The 20,679-nt window shown below is 42.8% G+C and overlaps 1 protein-coding gene across 1 annotated transcript in view; it reads left to right on the forward strand.

Annotated features, from left to right (window-relative positions):
* Window positions 1-20,061, forward strand: part of Ube2u (ubiquitin conjugating enzyme E2 U) — a 55,967-nt gene extending 35,906 nt beyond the window's left edge. Inside the window, exons 8-10 of the mRNA XM_036178570.1 lie at window positions 3,287-3,368; window positions 17,813-17,910; window positions 19,883-20,061. Of these exons, the coding sequence (XP_036034463.1) occupies window positions 3,287-3,368; window positions 17,813-17,910; window positions 19,883-20,061 (359 nt within the window). The remainder of the gene's footprint in view (window positions 1-3,286; window positions 3,369-17,812; window positions 17,911-19,882) is intronic.
* The last annotated feature ends 618 nt before the right edge of the window (window positions 20,062-20,679 follow it).

The following is a 20,679-nucleotide window of genomic DNA, read 5'->3' on the forward strand; positions in this document are numbered from 1 at the left end:
GCTTGGATGGAATTATAATCTGATAAAGGGAAACCAGAAGCCTCTAGGGTTGCACGAGGACTATAACATGCATGTGTCCTTTCCCTGCAAACAGGATTTCTTGTGAGATTCCTGGAAAATTACAGGTTTACAGCTGGGAAGGGAGAAAGGCCTTAAGCGGTTGTTAATGGAGCATTCTTGCCTTCCCACTAGCAAAGGGCTTCAACTGGATTCCAAGTTGAGGAGTATTTCTCTCTTTGCATGTCCCATCCCCCGCCTAAATTTTCTCTGCCTCTTTCTACCCTGCCTCATTATGGGGGGAAAAAAAAGTAGGGAGGCACAAGGTTCTGACCTCTCCAACCCCCACCTCCCACCCCCTACCCACCACCACCACCACCACCACCACCACCACCACCACCACCACCCCTGCAGAAACAAACAAATCCCAGTGTGGAAGCAACATTGCAATTTTCAAGAGAAAGAATTACATTATGGAAGAGAAAAAACACAGAATGACAGCTGTGGACGGGACCCTTTTCTGCCATGACTTACAAAACTGTCCCACAGACAAGAAATGTGAGGGAGGGATTTCACCCTCTGGAACTTGGGCCTCTCCTCTTTCCTTGTCTCTCTCCAGCCCTGTCCCTCAGTGTTTTCCTCTGATCAGCATCTTGCCTTGACCATGTAGATGCTAACAGTTGACTGGGTCTTGGAGACAAGACACATGCTGTGGGTAAACTTTCTAAAGAGTTTACAGGCAGGTAATAGAAACTTAGCAAAATTTTTTTTATTTTGACCATGCAAACTGAAGATTGTTGATAAGAAGACACTGGAACATTTCTAGTCGGTTTGTCTGGTATAACCATATAATGGCTCTCCTCCATACCTACTCCACAAACACACAGCCTATAGTAAGAGTTCCGTTAACGTCACTTATAATACTTACCTAAAGGAGAGCCGACCCTTCACTAAGAACCCTAGAGGACTGAGATTGCTTCTTTACTGGAAAGGATGCTCTCCTCAAATGCCAGCACAAAGAGTCTAATGAGTCCTGGAAGACAATATGGTTGTGTGTGCTCGTAAGGGTCTGAGGAAGAAAAAAGGTAGAGTGTGTATAGAAATGTTGTTGGTGAAAAATCACGTAATTTAACAGAAGGAAAAAACTTTTTTTTTCTATCAAAGCAAATGGCTTTACACTACAAAGAAATGGCCAGGCGTGGTTGGTGCACACCTTTAGTGCCAGTGCTCAGGAGGCAGAGGCAGGCAGATCTACATGAGTTTGAGGCCAGCCTGGTCTACAGAGCTAGTTCCGGGACAACCAGGGCTACACAGAGAAGCCCAGTCAAAGGAAAAGTAAACCATTGATATGATAGAGAGTCCAGACAACAATAAGACTAGTGGAGAGCATCTGGCCAGTTGGTGGTTCAACTACAAACTCAGAAGAGGGGAGGGGATGGGACAGAGGAGGGGAGCAGGATGTGTGGATAGGTGATGGAGGTTAAGAGTACAGTTTTTGCTACTTTTCATGTGAATTTGATTGGCAGCATAAAGCTTGTGACTAACCACAAACCTGTGAGCCAGTAAGGTAACATGATTTCAAAATATTCTAACGAAGACACGAGCTGGGTTGACGGAAATGCATTACACAGAGGTCTGGCAAGTCCACTGGCACCTGTACCAGTCAAACTAAATCAAAATCCTGATGTTTGGGAATGCTAGGGATGGAACCTCAGTGCCCTGCCACTGAACTGAATTCTCTGCATTGGACATAAAGGGGTTTTTGTTACGTGTAATTACATGCATCTGCTGGTGGAAGCCAGAGGCCTTAGATCCCCTGGAGTTGGAACTGCAGGCAGTTAACTCCATATGGGAAAAACTGAACCTAGATCCTCTGGAAAAACAGCAAGTGCTCTTAACCTCCAATCCATTTCTCCAGCCCCTGAACATCAATTTTAGTAAGAACATCAACTAAGGTTCTTACGAGAACAGTGAAGATGATTGTCTCTAGAAAAACCAGGTTCTAAGAAAACGCTGTAGGAGCCGAGGCCTCCTTAAGATCTGCCTTCCAGTGTTAGAGGCTCACCCCTTGGGACAGGGATGAACTTGACTGGCATGGATCCAGAAAGATGAACTGGGTCAGAGGCAGCTCCCAGTGCTCAGATCAAGGGAGGCCATTGGAGCTCTTGTCATCAGCCAGGGGATGGGCAGTGTCACAGTAACTTGCCAAAGGGCTCCCTCGGGGCCAGCGGGACCGACCATCTGTTAGAGATTCTTGCTGTAGGGAAGATGGAGATCTGTAATATCACTGGGATGTAGGTGCCCAGCAGAACCTACTTGGTACACAGGCTCTGGGTCTTCCCAGAACTGGAAGCAAAAACAGTTCTCAGATTAGAAAAGAAAACATTGTTACTTCCAATCCCAAGATTTAATTTTTCACTCCAAGTGCTAAATTAGAAATTCATTAAGCTATTGAGGTCTGTGATTTTCATGAGTTATCTTAATACATTATTACTATTACTAAGATACAAAGTTTCTGCAAGTTTAAAGATGAAATTGGCTTTTATTAGTGAATCATGAATTGGGTAGCCATTTAACTAAGGGATAGGAGAGCTTGGCTCATACTGGAGCCAGGAAACAACCAAATTAGTTTTCTCATTGAGGAGACAGCAGAGGATACTTCTTCATCTCACTGCCCAGCCTGACTGGGCCCTTCCTGTTGGTTGCTGTGACTCTGCTTTGTTTGAGGACTCACTGCTTGCTTGAAGCATGCATGACACTCTGAACATGTCAACAACAACAAAAAAAGGAAACGCCGCCTTTTTTTTGTTTTTCCTCAGGACAGGGTTTCTCTGTGTATGTAGCCCTGGCTGTACTAGAACTCACTCTGTATACCAGTCTGACCTCAAACTCAGAGATCCATCAGCTTTGGCCTCCCTAGTGCTGGGATTAGGGCATGTACCACCACCCAGCTTGAGGAACTCCGTCTTGCATTGGTGTTGGGGCCTAGTGCAGGACTTCAGTCCAAAATAATGTTCTCCCATAAATTTTATTTAACTGCATAAATGATATATAAACGAATGTCATTATAATGAAAACAATTTCTAAGTCACAATCTACTTATTTCAAACAATATTGAGTATTACACAGTTCCAATAAAAAGAAAACATTTGCAAAGGCTTCAAGCATTGTAACATGAACTATACAGTGTATGCAATTGCCACATATCAACTTAATGAGAAGTGAGTTACTTTCAACTCTGAACTAATAGAGTGTATATGAATACTTCTTTTCAATCACTTTGTTTCAGTTTTTGGAGATCCGAATTTCACGGAACGGTATTACAAATGGAAGGGACAGCATCTGCCGCATCATAAGCAATGGAAGTTGAAGTAAGACATCCCCAGGGCTTTGACTGAGTGATAGTGTTGACCTTGAGTTTGGGCGATTCTGCTCCCTACTATCTACTGAGCCATTAGCAGAAACATGGGAACAGCAGCCTAGGCCTCTTCTAAGCATGAGAACTTTAATAAGAAAGTATAGTCTCCTTTCACAGGAGCTCAGGTAGAAAAGCTGGTAAACATGGAGATAGGAGGTGAGCCATAGTGAAGAACCAAGCGAGTCCTCTTCAAAGTTCGTCCTCACCAGTCACCTTTCCATCTTTCTCATGGCTCGGACTTCATTTGCCCCAAGATTTCTCACCCAGGAGCCATATATATACAAAGACATACATGCATGCATATGAGTCAAGATTATGTATACATAATCTTTATTCTTGTCTGATTTAAAATTGTTTTATTGGAGGAGGATCTGGGAGTAAAGTGCTTGCCATGCATGTATGAAGACCAGAGACCAGGTCCCCAGCACCCATGTAAATGCCAGGCAGGCCTTCTGTCCCTCCTGCAATCCCTGTGCCCAGAAGACAGACAGGGGGTCCTGTCAAGCTGTGATACTTTTTCTGCTAACCAAATTGGAGAGTTCTAGGCTAGGCAAGGAAACCTACCTTAGCAGAACAATCAAGAAATACATCAGATGTCAACCCCTGGCCTCCATACACCTGTGCATAGCCACACATGTAAATACATAGGTATATATGCACATACCACACACATGTGTATACACACCACACACATACAACAAATAAGGGTGTGTTTACTGTACCAAGTGATGGGGTTTATGATGATTTTTTTTCATTCAATATAACACATACTCAAGACATATTAAACACTGCCTTTCTCTCCCTGCCCATCTCTCTGCTAGGCCCCTTCCTCTTCCCAAATAGTCTCCCTTCCCTTCTATTTTCACTCTGTGTGTGTGTGGGGGGGGCGTATGCATGCACACGTGCATGTGTTCTGGAGTCCACACAGGACAGAAGCACGTGAACAGTGTACTTTCTTCCCGGTGTTTAGCAAATGTGCTGCCATGAGGCTGGGAAGGGAAGACCTGCTGCCTCATCATCTTCATCTTGCTCTGTGGCTCCTGTTCTCCGCAGTCAGTATCTGGTGCTTCAGAGGGGAACACACCATATTAAACGTGTGCTATGTTATGAAGTTGAGTAAATGTCAAATAGACTTTGCTATCTTTTTTTTTTTCCCCTCCAAACTTTAGCAACAACTCTTCTTTGGACCAAAGTGAAGAAAGGTTTTTATATCACTTTTCTGCTTCTGTCATGAATTATAGGCTGGAAAACGGTGCATGAAAGCTGAATTTGAAGGAGTATAAACATGCTTTCTCTTGCAGGCATGCATCAAGTTTCTTTTGCCGCTGTATTCAGAATCTAAGACGGCCATTGCTTTGACGTGGCCCCTTTCCTGTTTCCGGTAACAGAGCTGCTTTGTTTTCTGGGTTTGCTCATTGGTTCATGAGGTAGCGCCAGAGTCACCCAGAACCCCAAGATTCGGAAAAATGAGGACCACATCAGTTTCAACTTAGCCACTCACTTCTACATGTTGCCTAAAATAACTGAGCTGTTTGAGTGACAGAACACTTCAAAATATATAGTTTGGAGTTTGCAGGTCAAGTCATGTGCAGTGACCCTGTCAGAATAAAATGCTCACACCTTGTGCCATCTGGTGGCTGATGAGAATATGTACAGCTCAAATGCTGTTTGCTTCTTATCAACTGTGAAACTGAGTAGTCAGGAAAAAAAAAAGTTTTTAAAAGATGTTTCACTTATATGCATTTTGTAGTGGCATAAATATTTGTATATGCAAATGAATGCAAGCATAGTAGAAACCTAAGGAATAGTGAAATTCAGCCTCTTCCCAGATAATTCTAAACAATTCTTAATGTTCATCAAAATCCATGATAATATGATAAAGTGCTCTCTTGAAGAAAATATTTTCAAGTGAATAATCGTATAGGTATACCATAGTACTTTTATGTACCAGAGTTTGTTCCTTTAAAGATGTATTGTTTACTTTTATGCCTGAGTGTGTATCTGGGTGTGTATGGGTGTGCATGTGTACACATGTGTAAGTCAGATCCCCCAGAGATGGAGTTACAGGTATCTGGAAGTTGCTTGATATAGGTTCTGGGAAATGAACTCTGGTCTTCTGAGAGAGTGGAAAGCTTTCTTAACTGCCGAGCCACCTCTCCAGCCTCCTTTGTGGTGTTTTTGTTGGGGCTATGTGTTAGCTACCTTTCTCATTGTTTGAACAAATACTCAAGGAAAGAGTGTAAGGAAGGAAGGGTCTGTTTTGGCTTGCCGTGTGAGGGTATCGGCCATCAAGGCAGGGAAGGCTGAGGTAGTCATCACATTTTGTCCATAATTGGGAAATGAGAGATCCAAGAGCTGGTGCCCAGTTTGCTTTCTCATTTTTCTCAGTTCACTTGGTCCAGGATCCTAGCCCATGGGCAAGTGCTGCTCACAGTCAAGATGGCTCATCCTTCATCAGTCAAATCTCTCTGGAAATGAGACATGCTCAGAAGTATGTCTCCTTCATGACTCTACACCAAGTTGACAACTGAAAATAGCCATCATGGCAGGGTGAGGGGGCTTCAGAACTCCTGGCGACCAAACCCAGAGCAGGGCATTGCACCTTTAGAGAAGACTCAACCACTGAGCCGAATACCCAGCTCCTGGTTTCTTGAAACAAGGCTGGCTTTGAACTAACTTTGTAACCTGAGCTAAACTTGCTATCCTCCTGCCTCAACCTCTTGGGTGTGGGGATTACAATATATACCATCATGACCATCATCTCTCTGTTGTTGTTTTTTTTTGTTTGTTTGTTTTGTTTTGTTTTTTTCGAGACAGGGTTTCTCTGTGTAGTTTTGTGCCTTTCCTGGATCTCACTCTGTAGGCCAGGCTGGCCTCAAACTCACAGAGATCTGCCTGCCTCTGCCTCCCAAGTGCTGGGATTAAAGGCGTACGACACCACCGCCTGGCCATCTCTCTGTTTTAAATAAATGTTTAAAACTGTCTTCCTTACACTGATATTTCCTGGTTTTTTTTTTTTAAAACATAGTTGGAGCTATGGCTCAGTGAGTAGAACATCCAGTTTATCACATATAAGGACATTAGCTCCATCCTCATTAATTATCCATTCATTAGTTCATTAGAAAGAAAAAGGCAAATCGAGACTCTTATTTGCATTGTGTTAAGGAAAGACTCATTTTCTCACCTACCTCTGTCTTTCCCTTTTTCTGTTGTTCCCTCATCACTGCCCTCATCCAGCTGTACTTGATTCTTAAGCCACACTCAACTATTTTTCTCACTCTTACTCAGAGACCTGAGATTGCTTCCCCATCAGTGCCTCCCACCTGGAGTATCTTTCCCAGCAGAGTCTTTACTGGGACCCTGAGTTAAGTCTTGGCCTGAGTCAAAAGGTGGCCTCTGATGTATGTGCTCAAGTGCAGGGGCCCTGGGACTGTCTGGGTGTTCCCTCTGAGACGTTGAGCACTGTGTCTGACTCCTTTTGCTTCAGATGTGTTCATTCAATAGCACCTGCCTTTCAAAGAGGTCTCGAGGGCTCACTAATTCAATACATGGAAATGCTTCTAAGGCTACCTAGCACACAGACATGCCCATAAGACGCGCCACTGTTTGCTCTGCGTCTGCTCAGGCCCTTGTTCCTGTCACCTTTCCTTGAAAATAGCAGGGGGAAGAGTCAGGCAGATCTGGGTGGGACTCTTACCCTCTCAGAATGTGTCACCCTGGTCATACTGCAATCTTCCTTGCAAAGCTGTTTTGCATCGAGTTTCTTGACTGATACCACATATTTGAAATTTGGCATATGAACATTCAAGAAACATTAGTTCCCGAGGAGTGGGGAATATGAAAGTTTATGCCGCCCCCCCCCCCCCCCCCAGTTTTCAACAGAATGAAAATAATCTCTGGCAGAAACAGGTGAACAATGTAAATTTATCTCAAGTTAGAAAACAACACATAGTTGAGCTTATGTATGTGGTACCATTAGCCTGCACTTTGCCTTCTCTACTCCACCTCTCTTGTGCTTGGCACAGCAGGTCACAAGGGTGACATGGATCCAAGCACACACTTCTCCATGTGAAACTGTCCTTTATGTGTCGGAGGTCCCAACCCCCCAGCCCCTCTTCTGTATTATGCAGTTCCTATCTCTGTCAGCATCCATGCAGTTCAGATTCATCTATTCATGGGGAAGTCTCCTGGCTAGGGGCATTGGAATATCATTGCATTCTCGATGCTTAGTGGAGTGCACAACACATAGTAGGGACTCAGTTAACTTTGTTGAAAAAAATGCATGTGCCTCTTGTCTCACCATTTAAAATTAGAATTCAGTTAAATTAATTTTAGAAAAAAACTGAAATTTAAGGCCCATGGTTCTGTTGGGGAGTTCTAGGATATAGACCATAAACTAGGATTGAAAACTGGAAATATGACTATCATAAATATTTTATGCAAATTCTAAACTCTTACGTGTATTTTGGTTACTATTAATAGAAACTCATTATCATAATCAGCTCATAAATATTCACCAATCAATCATGTGATTTAGTGTTCATTTCTAAGGCTTTTTAACACTACTTTGTCATTTGAATATTCATAAATGCCTTATTCCTAAGACACAGGAAAGAAAATGAACCAACATCCGATCGGTGGTTTGTACTTATTTTCTCAAGAGAAATAGTGAACATATAAAATCAGAACGAAATGAAGGTTACTCTGTAGAGTGCTTTTAGTTATGCATACTTAAAACTGCAATCCGCTACAGCAAATGATCACTTACCTAGCAACAGAAACCACCTCTATCCAGAGTCTAAGCTCTGACTGCCAGCAAATTATCTAAGTTATTAATTCTGATGAGTTTTTATGATCAGTATATAAGGAATTCTTAAAAGAATGTTGCTCCTGTGCACACACAGAAGATTGTTGTAGTCTGAATCTTGTGTATTCCCCAATGTGTCCCACTTTTTCTGTCAACGTGATGCAAGCTAGAGTTATCTAGGAAGAGAAACTGTGATTGGGAAAGTGCCTCCATCAGATTGCCTGGAGGTAAGGCTAGGGGGCATTTTCTTAATAGCTAATTGCTAGAGGAGGGCCCAGCCTATGGAGATGGTGCCACCCTGGGGCAGGTGGTCCTGGGCAGTAGAAGGTGGCAGCTTAGGGAACCAGGAGGAGCAAGCCAGTACACAGTGTTCCTCATGGCTTCTGCTCCAGTTCCTGTCCTCAGGTTCTGGCCCTGAATTCATGCTATCCCCTCCTCTGATGATAGATTATAACCTGTAAGCCAAATACACCCTCTCCTCTGCAAGTTGCTTTTGGTCATGGTGTTTTATCACAGCAATAGAGAAGCAAACCAGCAGAGCGTGCCAAAGGCTTGCTCTGTGGTGCTTCCAGGAGCTGGAGGGCTCTTCAGGAGGGAGGGCCTAGTGCAAGGAAGTTAGGTCACTGGGCATGCTTTTGGTGGAACACTGAGACCCAAACCCCTTCTTCCTTTTGCTTTCTGACCACCATGACATAAGCAGTTTTGTTTCACTATGATGTCCCCCTTGTCAAAGGCTCAAAGTGACAGGACCAAATGACCATCATCCATTCATCCATGAAGAAGCCTTTTTTTTTTTTTAAGTTGACTCTCTAAGGTACTTTGTTCCAGTAACAGAAGTTAAGAGAGAGGTGTAGAAGGAACAGGAAGTAGCATGGGACAACAGTACCCACTCACTAGGTATTTCCCCTTTATTCCCAATGTTCTGTTGGGGTTGACAGGCAGGGCTATAAGTGTAGCACACGAAGATATATGTAAGCATCCTGAAAGGCACAACTAAGCAACTCCACACCCGATCACTTAGCCGGCCCCAGTGCACAGCATCAAACCTGGGCTCCTTGCCTCCATTTTTCAACTGGGTCATCACCTCTGACACCTTCCTCTAATTTACCAGTTTTAAAAATAATGGAGGTACAAAGATCAACCACGTTGTGCTGATAAGCACAGATCTCATTTGAAAATTAAAACAAGTATTTCCTACTGCTTACTAGTACCACTGCCTGGAGATTTAAAATCTCAAGAAGTGTATACACCTTGTCTGCTCACAGACAGGAGCAGATCATGTCCACCTTTAAGGGAGAGGGATGTGTGTGTGTGTGTGTGTGTGTGTGTGTGTGTGTGTGTGTGTGTGTGTGTGTGTGTGTGTGTGTGTGTGTATGTGTGTGTGTGTGTGTGTGTATGTGTGTGTGTGTATGTGTGTGCGTGTGTGTGCGCGTGCGTGTGTGTGTGTGTGTATGTGCGTGTGCGTGTGTGTGTGTGTGTGTGTGTGTGTGTGTGTGCCTCAATATCAAGGTTCACTCGAAAACAGTCTTACCTTATTCTATTGGAAAGGCGTGAACACCTGTGCCACGCCAATATCAATGTCAAAATTTCTTGTATTTGCAGAGCACACTCTGGACTTAGTTGTCCTGTATTTTGACTTATGAAGTTAGTGTGTATTATGTTTACATCCTATTTTAACCAGTTGTGGGCTTTTTCATCTGGTTGTGTGTATTTAAACTCATAAACACAAGTAATCTTCCTGTTGGAGCAGTGATTGCATTTTCCTCCGGTTGTGTAGACTCATTTAATACATTCCATGTATGTTAGTACTGTCCTTTTAGAGTGATTGGATTTAAAGAGCATTCTTATAGGCTTACATAATTACATGGTGAATGTATTTTTAAGGAAATCCAGCCTTTTTATTTCCCAAAAATTAGACCTTTAGTGCCATCTTGTGTTTAAAGAGAGAATTGGCATCAATGTGGATAATCGTTCATATTTTAAAATATAGATAAGCAAAAATATATATAATCAGGAAAGAAAAGGTCCTTTTAAAAAATGAGTTCTGCCAGGCATAGTGGCATACATACAGAGTTCCAGCACTCGGGAGGGTGGAGATGGGAGGGTCAAGAATTCAAGGCCAGCATCAGCTAAGTCATGAATCTGAGTCATCTGCTGTGAGAGATTTATCTCCAAATACCAAGTGGCAGAGCCCTTGCCTAGCATTCCTGAGGCCCTGGGCTTGACCTGTAGTCCACAAAACAAAGAGAGGCAAAGAGGGTAACTAACACTTCCTCCCAGGCCAGTACTTTCTCTGTCCTTAGCTGCTTTTAGAGACTCAGAGTGTCAGATGTCACGATGCACCCACTCAGCTCTGATCGTCTTTCCTACTTTACTTCTGACACCTGATGGCGTTCAACCATTCCTAAAGGCTTCCATTTGTCTGTGAAACTGTCCAGGAAATTAGCAAGTGTCTGCATGTTATAAAACTGCAGAAAAGGATTTAAAAAAATATACAAATAAAGCTTAAGCTCTCTAAGGTTACACATTTCTTAACAGCTGAAATTTAGATTTTGGCCTGCAGTGCCACAGTCAGGCACCAGGGCAGACACCGAGGGCCCAGGGCAGGGCTGGAGATGGTAGAAGGTGTGATTCAAAGGAGGTCATGGCAGAAACAGATTGCAGTTTATTCTCAGAACATCTTAGACCAGCTGGCTGTCCGTGGCATGTGAAATTGCTGTCACAGAAGAAGGCTGCTGCCCTTTTCCTCATCAACAGCATGCTCTCCTTTTGGAAATGCATGTGTCCAGTTCCTTAAATGTCTTTTAATGGATTCTTGATTCTTTTCTCTTCTGCTTATGGAGGTAATTCATTTCACCAATTTACTGTGGCTTTGTGGCTGTGGCAGAGGATTTGGTGGACCCCCACACAGACAGCAGGGTTGAGACTGCTGCCTTCCCCTTCTCTAGGCAGGTAGAGTACACGCAGTAAATACACCAGCAGTAAAAGCATACTGGACAGTGTAAACGGCGTAAATGCCCCAGCGGTAAACGCACATGGGACAGAGCGAAGCAGTAACCGCACCAGCGGTGAACACATGCGGGATTCTTCTGCTCCTCTTTGCTTCTGCTCACAGTCTGAAGGTTCTGCTTACAGTCTGAAGGACTTGGGCCTGCTCTAGTCTCTCTCCTGCCTTCCTTTTCTCCTTTCCTTTCCCCCCTCCCATGCCTTGAGATGCAAGGACGGAGGACTCTGTTCTCTTAAGTATATTAAATTGTATTTTAGGAGAAGAATGAGAAGGAAGACAAGAAATCTTATTAAAGCATGTTACCCACACCCACACACCCTCTTCTATGGGAAGACCAGAGAATCACTGTAGAAGAAATCTTCAGTGAACTTAAAAGTGTAGCAGTCATGCCCACTTAAGGAGCAGGCACTGGAACACGTGTGCAATGCCTGCACATGGCAACATGAGAATCATGTCTTCCATAGTTTCAGTATGATGCCTTCAAAAGGCCATCCATTCCTAACAACCTAACCTAAGATACTGACATGGGTACAATCCCCGACAAAGAAATCCAGACATTTGCTAGCAAAAATGAACAGTGACCTGAAAGAAGACGTAAGCAGGCAGATGGATTCAGCCCAGAGAGGAAAGTCAGCAGCACAGGGGGGCAGGGGAAAGTCAGCAAAGTCAGTGAGAAAACCAACCATGTGGATGAAAAAGTCAATAATGTGAAGAAAATAATTAAAATGTTAGGAGGTCTTCAAAGGAAAAAAAGAGAGACAGAAACAAAAGGAAGAAAGGAAGGAGGGAAAGAAAGAAAGGAAGGGAAGGAAGGAAGGAAGGAAGGAAGGAAGGAAGGAAGGAAGGAAAGAGGAAACATTGAAAATTAAAAACTCCAGCAACCAAGTAAAAACACAGTGGAACGCATCACCAGTACATTCAACCAAGAGAAGACGGGCTGTCAGAGGTGGAGGATGAGCCAACAGCACAACACTGTACTCAAATATCCATAAAGAGGGGAAAGGCATGTCCACAGCCCCCAGAAACTCTGGGGATCTGACCAAAAGACCTTACTAGCTAAGAATCCACAGAGCAGGAAAAGCTAGAAGAAAAAATTATATTCTATGCAATGAAATTACAACAGAAAAGTTTCTAAATCTAGAAAAATAAATGGACATTAAAGAGAGATGGGTGCTTAGAATCCCAAATAGGCATGACCAGAGAAAAATCTCCCTGTGACTTAGTCAAGATGTCAAAAATAGAGAGCAGAGAAACAACATTAAAAGGTGAAAAGGAGGAAGTGGTGGGCATGGCTAAGTTGGTAAAGTGTTTGTCTTGCAAGCACAAGAACCCGAGTTTGCTCCTCAGAACTGTGTAAACATGGCGGGCATGGTGGCACATGCTTGTAACTGAGAGAATCCCTGGCTCTGGCCTGCCAGTCTAGCTCACTGATGAGCTCTAGGCCAATGAAAGTCCCTGTCTCAAAACTGGTAGACTGCATTCCTAAAAACAACACCCAAGATCGTCCTCTGGCCTGTTCACACATGCACATGCATACATTAGAAAAAGGTGAAACAGAGAATCACCAACTCATCTATAAAAGTTAACACAGAAGAATACCATCAACACTCTCTTCCACCACCCACAAAGCAAGAAAAGCATGGAGTAACATATTTCAAGCTCTGGAAGTAACTGCTAACCAAAAGTACTATATCCAGCAATACGAGCTCGTAAAACTGATGAGGAAAATGATTGTATCACCAAAAGTGACCTATGGACTCAATGCAAACTCCATCAAAATTCCAATAACATTCAAGGTGTGAGGGGACACAAGGGGGTAAATATGAATAAAGTCTAAGGGTATATACATATATCATATGCGTAATGATATATATATATATATATATATATATATATATATATATATATATATATATATATATATGAAACTGAAACCTATTTGTATGCTAACCTTAATAATTTTTCTAAAGAACAAGCTCCATGTAAACTCCTCATAGAAGTGGGAAGACCAAAAAGACACTGAAGAGCAAAAGTGACATGAGGACCATTATCAAATGAAAGAAGATGCCGGTAATTAATACAACTCTGAAGGGACAGGGAAATATCTGAAGAAACTGTTAAGACTGAAAAAATTCCAAATTTGATGGAAATCTTAAAGTCACATAGCAAGAAACTTCATGAATCCCAAGAAAAGGAAACGTTAAGCAATATCAATGTTTATTCTAATCAAATTGCTGAAACTCAGAAATGAGGAAAAAATCTTATTATAGCAAAAGGGGGTGGGAGTGGGGCTCAATAGTAAAGTTCTTGTTTGGCAAGAGTGAGACCCTGTGTTTGAACCATAGCACCACAAAACTACACACACACACACACACACACACACACACACACACACACACACACGTGGATGCACTGCTACCACAAGCTAGCAAAGGTTTATTTTCTAATTCATATCTAAAGAATGAATGAGAACAATGGATAGCATCATGTCAGAGAATGGGAAAGCATAATACAGTGAACAGCAACCTTGAAGTACTTGAAACAGTCAAACCTGGAATTCTGTATCCAATAAGTGTATCTTTCTGAAATAGAGCTCTCAGACCAATAAATACAATGAGCAAATTTCTTGAAAGACCATGTGTAGTAAGAGTTTTCTTGCCTGGCCCACAGTCAGGACAAATCTCTCTTACCCGCCGGTCCCATAGTTGCTCAGACCCAACCAAGAAAGCACACAGAGACTTATATTGTTTACAAACTGTATGGCCGTGGCAGGCTTCTTGTTATCTACTTCTTGTATCTTAAATTAACCCATTTCTACTAATCTATACTTTGCCACATGGCTTGTGGCTTACCGGTGTCTTTACATGTTGCTTCTCATGGCAGCGGCTGGCAGTGTCTCTCCTGTCCCCGCCTTCACATCCCAGAATTCTCTTCTCCTTGTCCCGCCTACCCTATCCTTCCTGCCTGGCTACTGGCCAATTAGAATTTTATTTACACAGAGCAATATCCACAGCAACATGTCTAATGAGACTTAATTAAAATTAAATAGACAGCCAGGTGGAGGTGGCGCACACCTTTAATCCCAGCACTCTGGAAGCAGAAGCAGGCGGATCCCTGTGAGTTCAGGCCAGCCTGGTCTACAGAGCGAGATCCAGGACAGCCAGGACAAACCCTGTCTTGATTTAAAAAAAAAAAAAAAAAAAAAAGACAACAGCTTGTGGAAGGTAGCACTTGTGCAGCATCCATGGAGCCCTGAGTTTGATCCTCAGTACTGCAGGGCAAAAACAAAGAAAACAAATGGATAAATTAATCACATAGCTGATAAATTGTATCTAGACCTAAAACCACCTCTACAAAACACTAAACTCAGATGGCTTCCATAGAGAATCTTCTACACACTTAGGAAAATAATTGAAATGTACACTAAGTCTCCCAGAACCAGATTAGGAAGGAGGAGCTCACAGCACCTGTCGTTAGGTGTTAGCTCAACAGGAAAGCCAAGTCCATGTAAAGTGGAGTTCAGTATGTCCCCATGTTCACAAATGCAGCATTTAAAATAATTCAACCAATTGCAACATGTTGCTTTAACAGCTGTTTTCAAATTAGTTCAGTGGGCTTTACACCAGGACTATAATCTTTGTTTAACAGTTGAAAACCCAGAACTATCAAAGGAAAGATGGAAGAAGGTTCAAATGACCTTCTCAGTAGTGAAGAGAAGTGAACTCCTGCTCAACTAAGAGCAGGACAGGGCTGGGCACAGCGGCACTCGCCTGTGACCTCAGCACTTAGGAGACTGAGGCAGGAGTCCAGCCTCGGCTGCAGAGCAAGTCTGATGCCATTCTGACCACACAGTGCATCAAAACAAACAACAAACAAACAAACAACAAACAAACAGACAGACAGACAGACAGACAGACAGACAGAAGGGCAGGGATTGTGGAGACCTTCCTAACTTGATAAAACACATCTGTGAAGAATCAACATCATACAGAAGGGTGAAAGACCAAAATGCCTCGCCACTGGGCTCTGAGCAAAGAGGACTCTGTCACCATCCATTCCTACACCGTGTTTGTTTGGGGGGGCTTCATAATAGTCTAGGATGTATCATTGCTGAGCCATCTTGATTTTTACATTGGTTCTGTTTTGTCTCCTCTTCGTAGAGGTGTGTGTGCCTCCTTGTCTGTCCCGTTTCCAGCCCCAGTCACCCTAGAGTAGTATGTGGCACAAGGTGGGTACTCCAAAGGGACTAAAGGAGCTATTCAGTAGTAGTATTACATCTGTGGGTTACACCCGTGGACAAGGATGCCTCTATGCCTCTTGATTTTCATTATCAACTTTTTCACTCAAAATTAAAAAAACAAAAACAAAAACAAAAACGAAAACATGATTTGTTCCAAAAGGTTCATTCCTAAACTTTTAATGGAAATTTTCAATTCTATACTGATCCTTCAGAATCTTGGTAGTGTGACTTAGGTTCTCTATCGTCTTTACTATCTTGTGAGTTTTTCCAGAAATCATGAATTTTTCTATTAAAACATCTCTGATGTAATGGGTTGACTAGAGGCCCCTTTCTCCTTTCTTCTTCTTCCTTTGTGCATCTCAGATGAAGGCTTTGTTTCAAAAGCAATGTCTGTGTTGCCCAGCCTTGATATGAGGGTTGGTGCCTAGTCTTACTGCATCTTATTATTCCATACTCAGTTGATATCCATGGGAGACCTGTTCTTTTCTGAAGGGAAGTGGAGGATCAGTGGATCTGGGGGAGAGGAGAGGTGGGGGAGGACTGGGAGGAGTGGAGAGCGGGGAAACTTCAATCAGGATGTAGTGTATGAGAGAAGAAAACCTAAAAAGGGGAAAAAATAAAGTTAATAAACCAAAAATGACAATTTAGAAAAGCAATGTCTGCAGCAATGTCTGCAGATATAGTTGGTTAAGATGAGGCCACACTGAACAGGGTTGTGTCCTAAGATGAAGCCACACTGAACTGGGGGGGGGGGTGTCCTATCTAAGACTTTGGTCCTGTGAGAAGAGAGTTGGACATGGTGGCACGCTCCTGAAACCCCAGTGCCCAGGAGGCTGAGGCAGGAATAGGTGGAGTTTGAAGCCTGCCTGCACCTTGCTTTAAGAGCTAGAGAGAGTGTGTGAGAGAGTGCAAGACACATCGAGACACAGCAGGAGAGGCAGCCGTGTAACAGAGTGAAGACAGAGGATGGAACACTGTAGCTGTGGGCCGAGGGACCTGAGGGTTGCTGGGAGCTGGTAGAAGCCAGCCAGAAGTGAAAGGATCCTTTTGGATTTCTTCCCAGAACCTTCAGAGGAGAGACCTTGAACCCAGACCTCCAGCCTCTCAAGCTGTATGAGGATAAATGTCTACTGCAGTAGCCCTCTTACACACAGTTCAGTTACTAACCTGTGGTAGTGTGAATGTCATTGTTCCCCGTAAGCTCATAGAGAATGCCATAATTGGGAGATGTGGCTTCATTAGAGAAGATATGGCCCTGTTGGAGGAAGTGTGTCACCATGGAGACGGGCTTTAAGATCTCATATGCTCAAGTCATGCCTAGTATCTCAGACCACTTCCTGTTGCCTGTGGGTCAAGATGTAAGAATGTTCAACTCCTTCTCCAGCACCATGTCTGCCCTCATGTTGCCTTGCTTCCTACTGTGATGATAATGGACTGAACCTTTGAACTGTAAGCAAGCCACTCCAATTAAATGTTTTCCTTTATAAGAGTTGCTGTGGCCATGGTATCTCTTCACAGCATTAGAAACCCTGACTAAGACACAACCACAGCCTAATAATATTCAGTTGAAAAATATAGAAAAAAATAGTACTTCAAGTGCATGCATTCTGAATAACATAATGGAATTTGGCAGGCCCTTATCCCCACCTTCTCACCCAGAGTGGCTCAGTAACTGACAGGCACTGTAATAGTATCTCAGGAAGCCCTCCCCCTTTTCTTTCTTAATAGCAGACCGCAAAGCACATGGGTAATAATGAAGTGATTTGAACATGCCAAAGAAGCTGTCGACTGCTTTAATCAGCAAAGGAAAACATGCTGAGATTCCTGTGGCGGGATCTTCCGTTTGTGAGAAGAGAAAAAGAAACGTGTCTTAATGTCATTGTCCCTCCCTGCAAAGGTCAGGGTGGCAAGTTAAGACATAAGAGACATTAAATATATGCATGTATGTATAGAAGCTGTATATGTAGGGCTTGGCACTGGCCTTGGTTCTAGACATCCACTGGAGGTCCCAGACACATGTAGGACAGGGGCAAAGGGGGCATTTTAGACATCAAGTTTGTGGTCATTTGTTATGGTGGTCCTTACTATGTGGCATGCTATTTTTACCTTTGCAATATGACAAGATTTATCATATCAGTCCCCAGCACATTACTTCCTCCCTGCTCATACTAAAATAATGTCATTGTTGGTCAGCACTCAGAATGGCACCATGTCCCGAGCCCATCGTTCCCAGCCCATGTCCTACCTTTCTGTTTCATTCAACCTGTTTGGTTCATCTTCCTCAAATTAATGCATACTTCCCATAATTTATAGACATCTCTTTTTCTCCCCCCTATTTTACAGGTTTGAGGTCATTAAGTGGCGGTTTGCTAGAGAAAATAAATCACCAGAGTCCAGTAGCCATCATTTCATCCAGAGGATGGTTGTCACCCCATCTCCAAGTAAATTGGACTCCATTTGTTTTTTTTCTTTTATATCTAAGATATTATTTATAAGTTATTGCTCAGCTCAAATAAGTTTGAATGTATAAGGCTTAAAAAAGCATGCTTCAACTGTATCAAAATCAGTTCAATAAACCAATTATGTAGGAATTGAAGATTGTTAAATGGAACTATTTTTCACACTTCCAAGCTTGCTATGCTTCTGAATGTGCTAATACATAATTTGAAAAGTCAAGGCTAAGTTTCAAACTGTGAGAAAGCAGCCAAAACCAAAATGCCTGGAAACTGACATGTAGACACGGTCATTACTGAAGTTGATGAGTAGAGTGGTGTCTACCTATGCTTTGCTGGACTGGCCTCTACAGCTCACATCTACCCCATCACCAGATCTCAAACCCTTTCATCACTTCCCATTTCCTGAGGTTGTATGGTTTTCCCATACCTGTCTGTTTTTTTCAGCAACACCTCTTACCCTTATCCCTCCAGCCAGTGCATCACACATCTTTATTCTCTGCATTATTTTAATTATTTAGAAAAGTACATTTAGCTCAGTGGTAGAGCATTTGCCTAACAAGCACAAAGCCCAGGGTTCGATCCTCAGCTCCAAAAAAAAAAAAAAAAAATAATAATAATAATAATACTGTTTCCTCATATCCCATTCCAAGCACTATTTCTCATTTCTTTTGTTTCCTTTTTGTTGTTGTTTGTTTGTTTGTTTGTTTCTGAGACAAGGTTTCTCTGTGTAGCTTTTGGCTGTCTTGGAACTCGCTCTGTAGACCAGGCTGACCTCGAACTCACAGAGATCTGCCTGCCTCTGCCTCCCAACTGCTAGGATTAAAGACATGCACCACCACTGCCCAGCTATTCCCTCTTCTTAATATTCTAGTACCTAGGCATCCTTTTCAACTCAATTTAGATATAGAATGAGCATCTTTAATGCAAAAATCTGATACCAGAAATGCTCCAAAACCTTTGAGTGTTGATGTGTTGCCATGTTGTTCCATGTGTAAAATTATTTAACACATTGTATAAAATTACCTTCAGGTCATGGGGTTTCTATGAAACAAATTGTTTTTTATTATTATTAGTTCTTTCTGAATTCCATACAGTGTGTTCTGATTATATTCACCTTTCTCCCACTACAAATAAGTTTTATCTTTAGGCTTGGGCCATCCCAAGATATTTCATTATGTGCAGGCAAGATATTCCAGAAATCCAAAACAACTCTGGCTTTCTCTATTTCTCATAAGGCATGCTCAGCCCATACCGGCATCTCTAAAAGTTTCCCAAGAGTTCCAACACCACTTCTCTCATGGCCATGTCATCCTCTGTATGAAATTGCTACAATGCACACATATAGGCTCATAGATATTGTATGCCAGGAATTCTGGCATATCTGAGTTGATCTTCTGCTCCACATTCTCCCATAGCTTATGATAACCTTGAGGCTGAAACTGGGGAAGAATCTACCTTCCAACTCGGCAAGGTTGCTGGCAGAATGACTTTTCCTAAAATGCAGCTGGAAGCCAGTGCATATATTGTAAATATAGGCCAGCTGTCCGAACTAATGAGTAGTGAAAAGGTTGAGGAAAAAAGGAAAGGATGGAGGTTTAAAAGGGAGGAGGGCTGGCAAGATGGTTCAGCAGTTAAGAGTTCTTACTGCTCTTGCAGAGGACAGCAGTTCGTTACCAGCACCCCTGTAGGCCAGCTCACAACCATCTGCAACTCCAGCTTCAGGAGCCAGTGTCCTCTCCTGGCTTCTATAGGTACTGAATTCACATGCATAAACACACACACACACACACACACACACACACACACACACACACACACACACACAATTTTCTATAAAAAGAATGTTTTAAAAGGTTATATGCTATCATTCAGAAGATAGTAGCATTAGGTCTCATTGTTTACCCCACTAAGTCAAATAAATTACTGGTTTTTTTTGTGTGTGTGTTTCCCACCACAGCTGAGCTGTCTTATGATTCTGTAGAAAGTGAATCAGAGTATTATGACCTACAAGAAGAATGGCAAAATGAAAATTGGCCAGAAGAAAGTGAGTCAGATGAATCATGGGAAGAGGAAGTGGACAAGCTGGTTGCCTGGACTAATGCCCTTGATACAGATTCTCTGGACTATGAGAACTAACATGCAAGGATTTTCTAACCACCCAGGTATCAGGCAGCCTCGTTGGAACAACCGTGGAAGATGCTGAGAACCTGGCTGCTGCTCTCTACCCCCTGTAGGCCTCATCTTTCTGCAAGCATGAAATACAAGTACAAATCAGTGAATTGCTTGCTGTGGGTTTTTCCAACTCTGTTGTTGTTTGGAACTAAGTTAGTCAAAACCAAGTGTTCCCTGCAGCATTCTGTCAATTCTGCTTTTCTGTTTTCCCACAATCCATAGGTACTGGAACTAAGTGCATACCAGCAACAGGTGGATTCGGAAGAATGCTGAAGGGGGAGGGGAGGGAAAGGCATGTCAGGGACTGGACATAACCCAACAGAGGCAACTGTGACTTAACCACTGAGCACCTGTCCAGCCCCTGGGCTATGCCTTTCAAAACAATACTATTGCCCCACCACCCTCATCAATACATATCTACATATATCACCAATACCTATCTATGCAATTCTGGGTCTAGTTATCAGGCAATCTTTATTTCTTTTCTTTGTGAAGCTTTGCGCCTTTCCTGGATCTTGCTTTGGAGACCAGGCTGGACTCGAACTCACAGAGATCCACCTGGCTCTGCCTCCTGAGTGCTGG

This window comes from Onychomys torridus, chromosome 2 (assembly GCF_903995425.1).
Source record: "Onychomys torridus chromosome 2, mOncTor1.1, whole genome shotgun sequence".
Taxonomy (NCBI): Eukaryota; Metazoa; Chordata; class Mammalia; order Rodentia; family Cricetidae; genus Onychomys; species Onychomys torridus.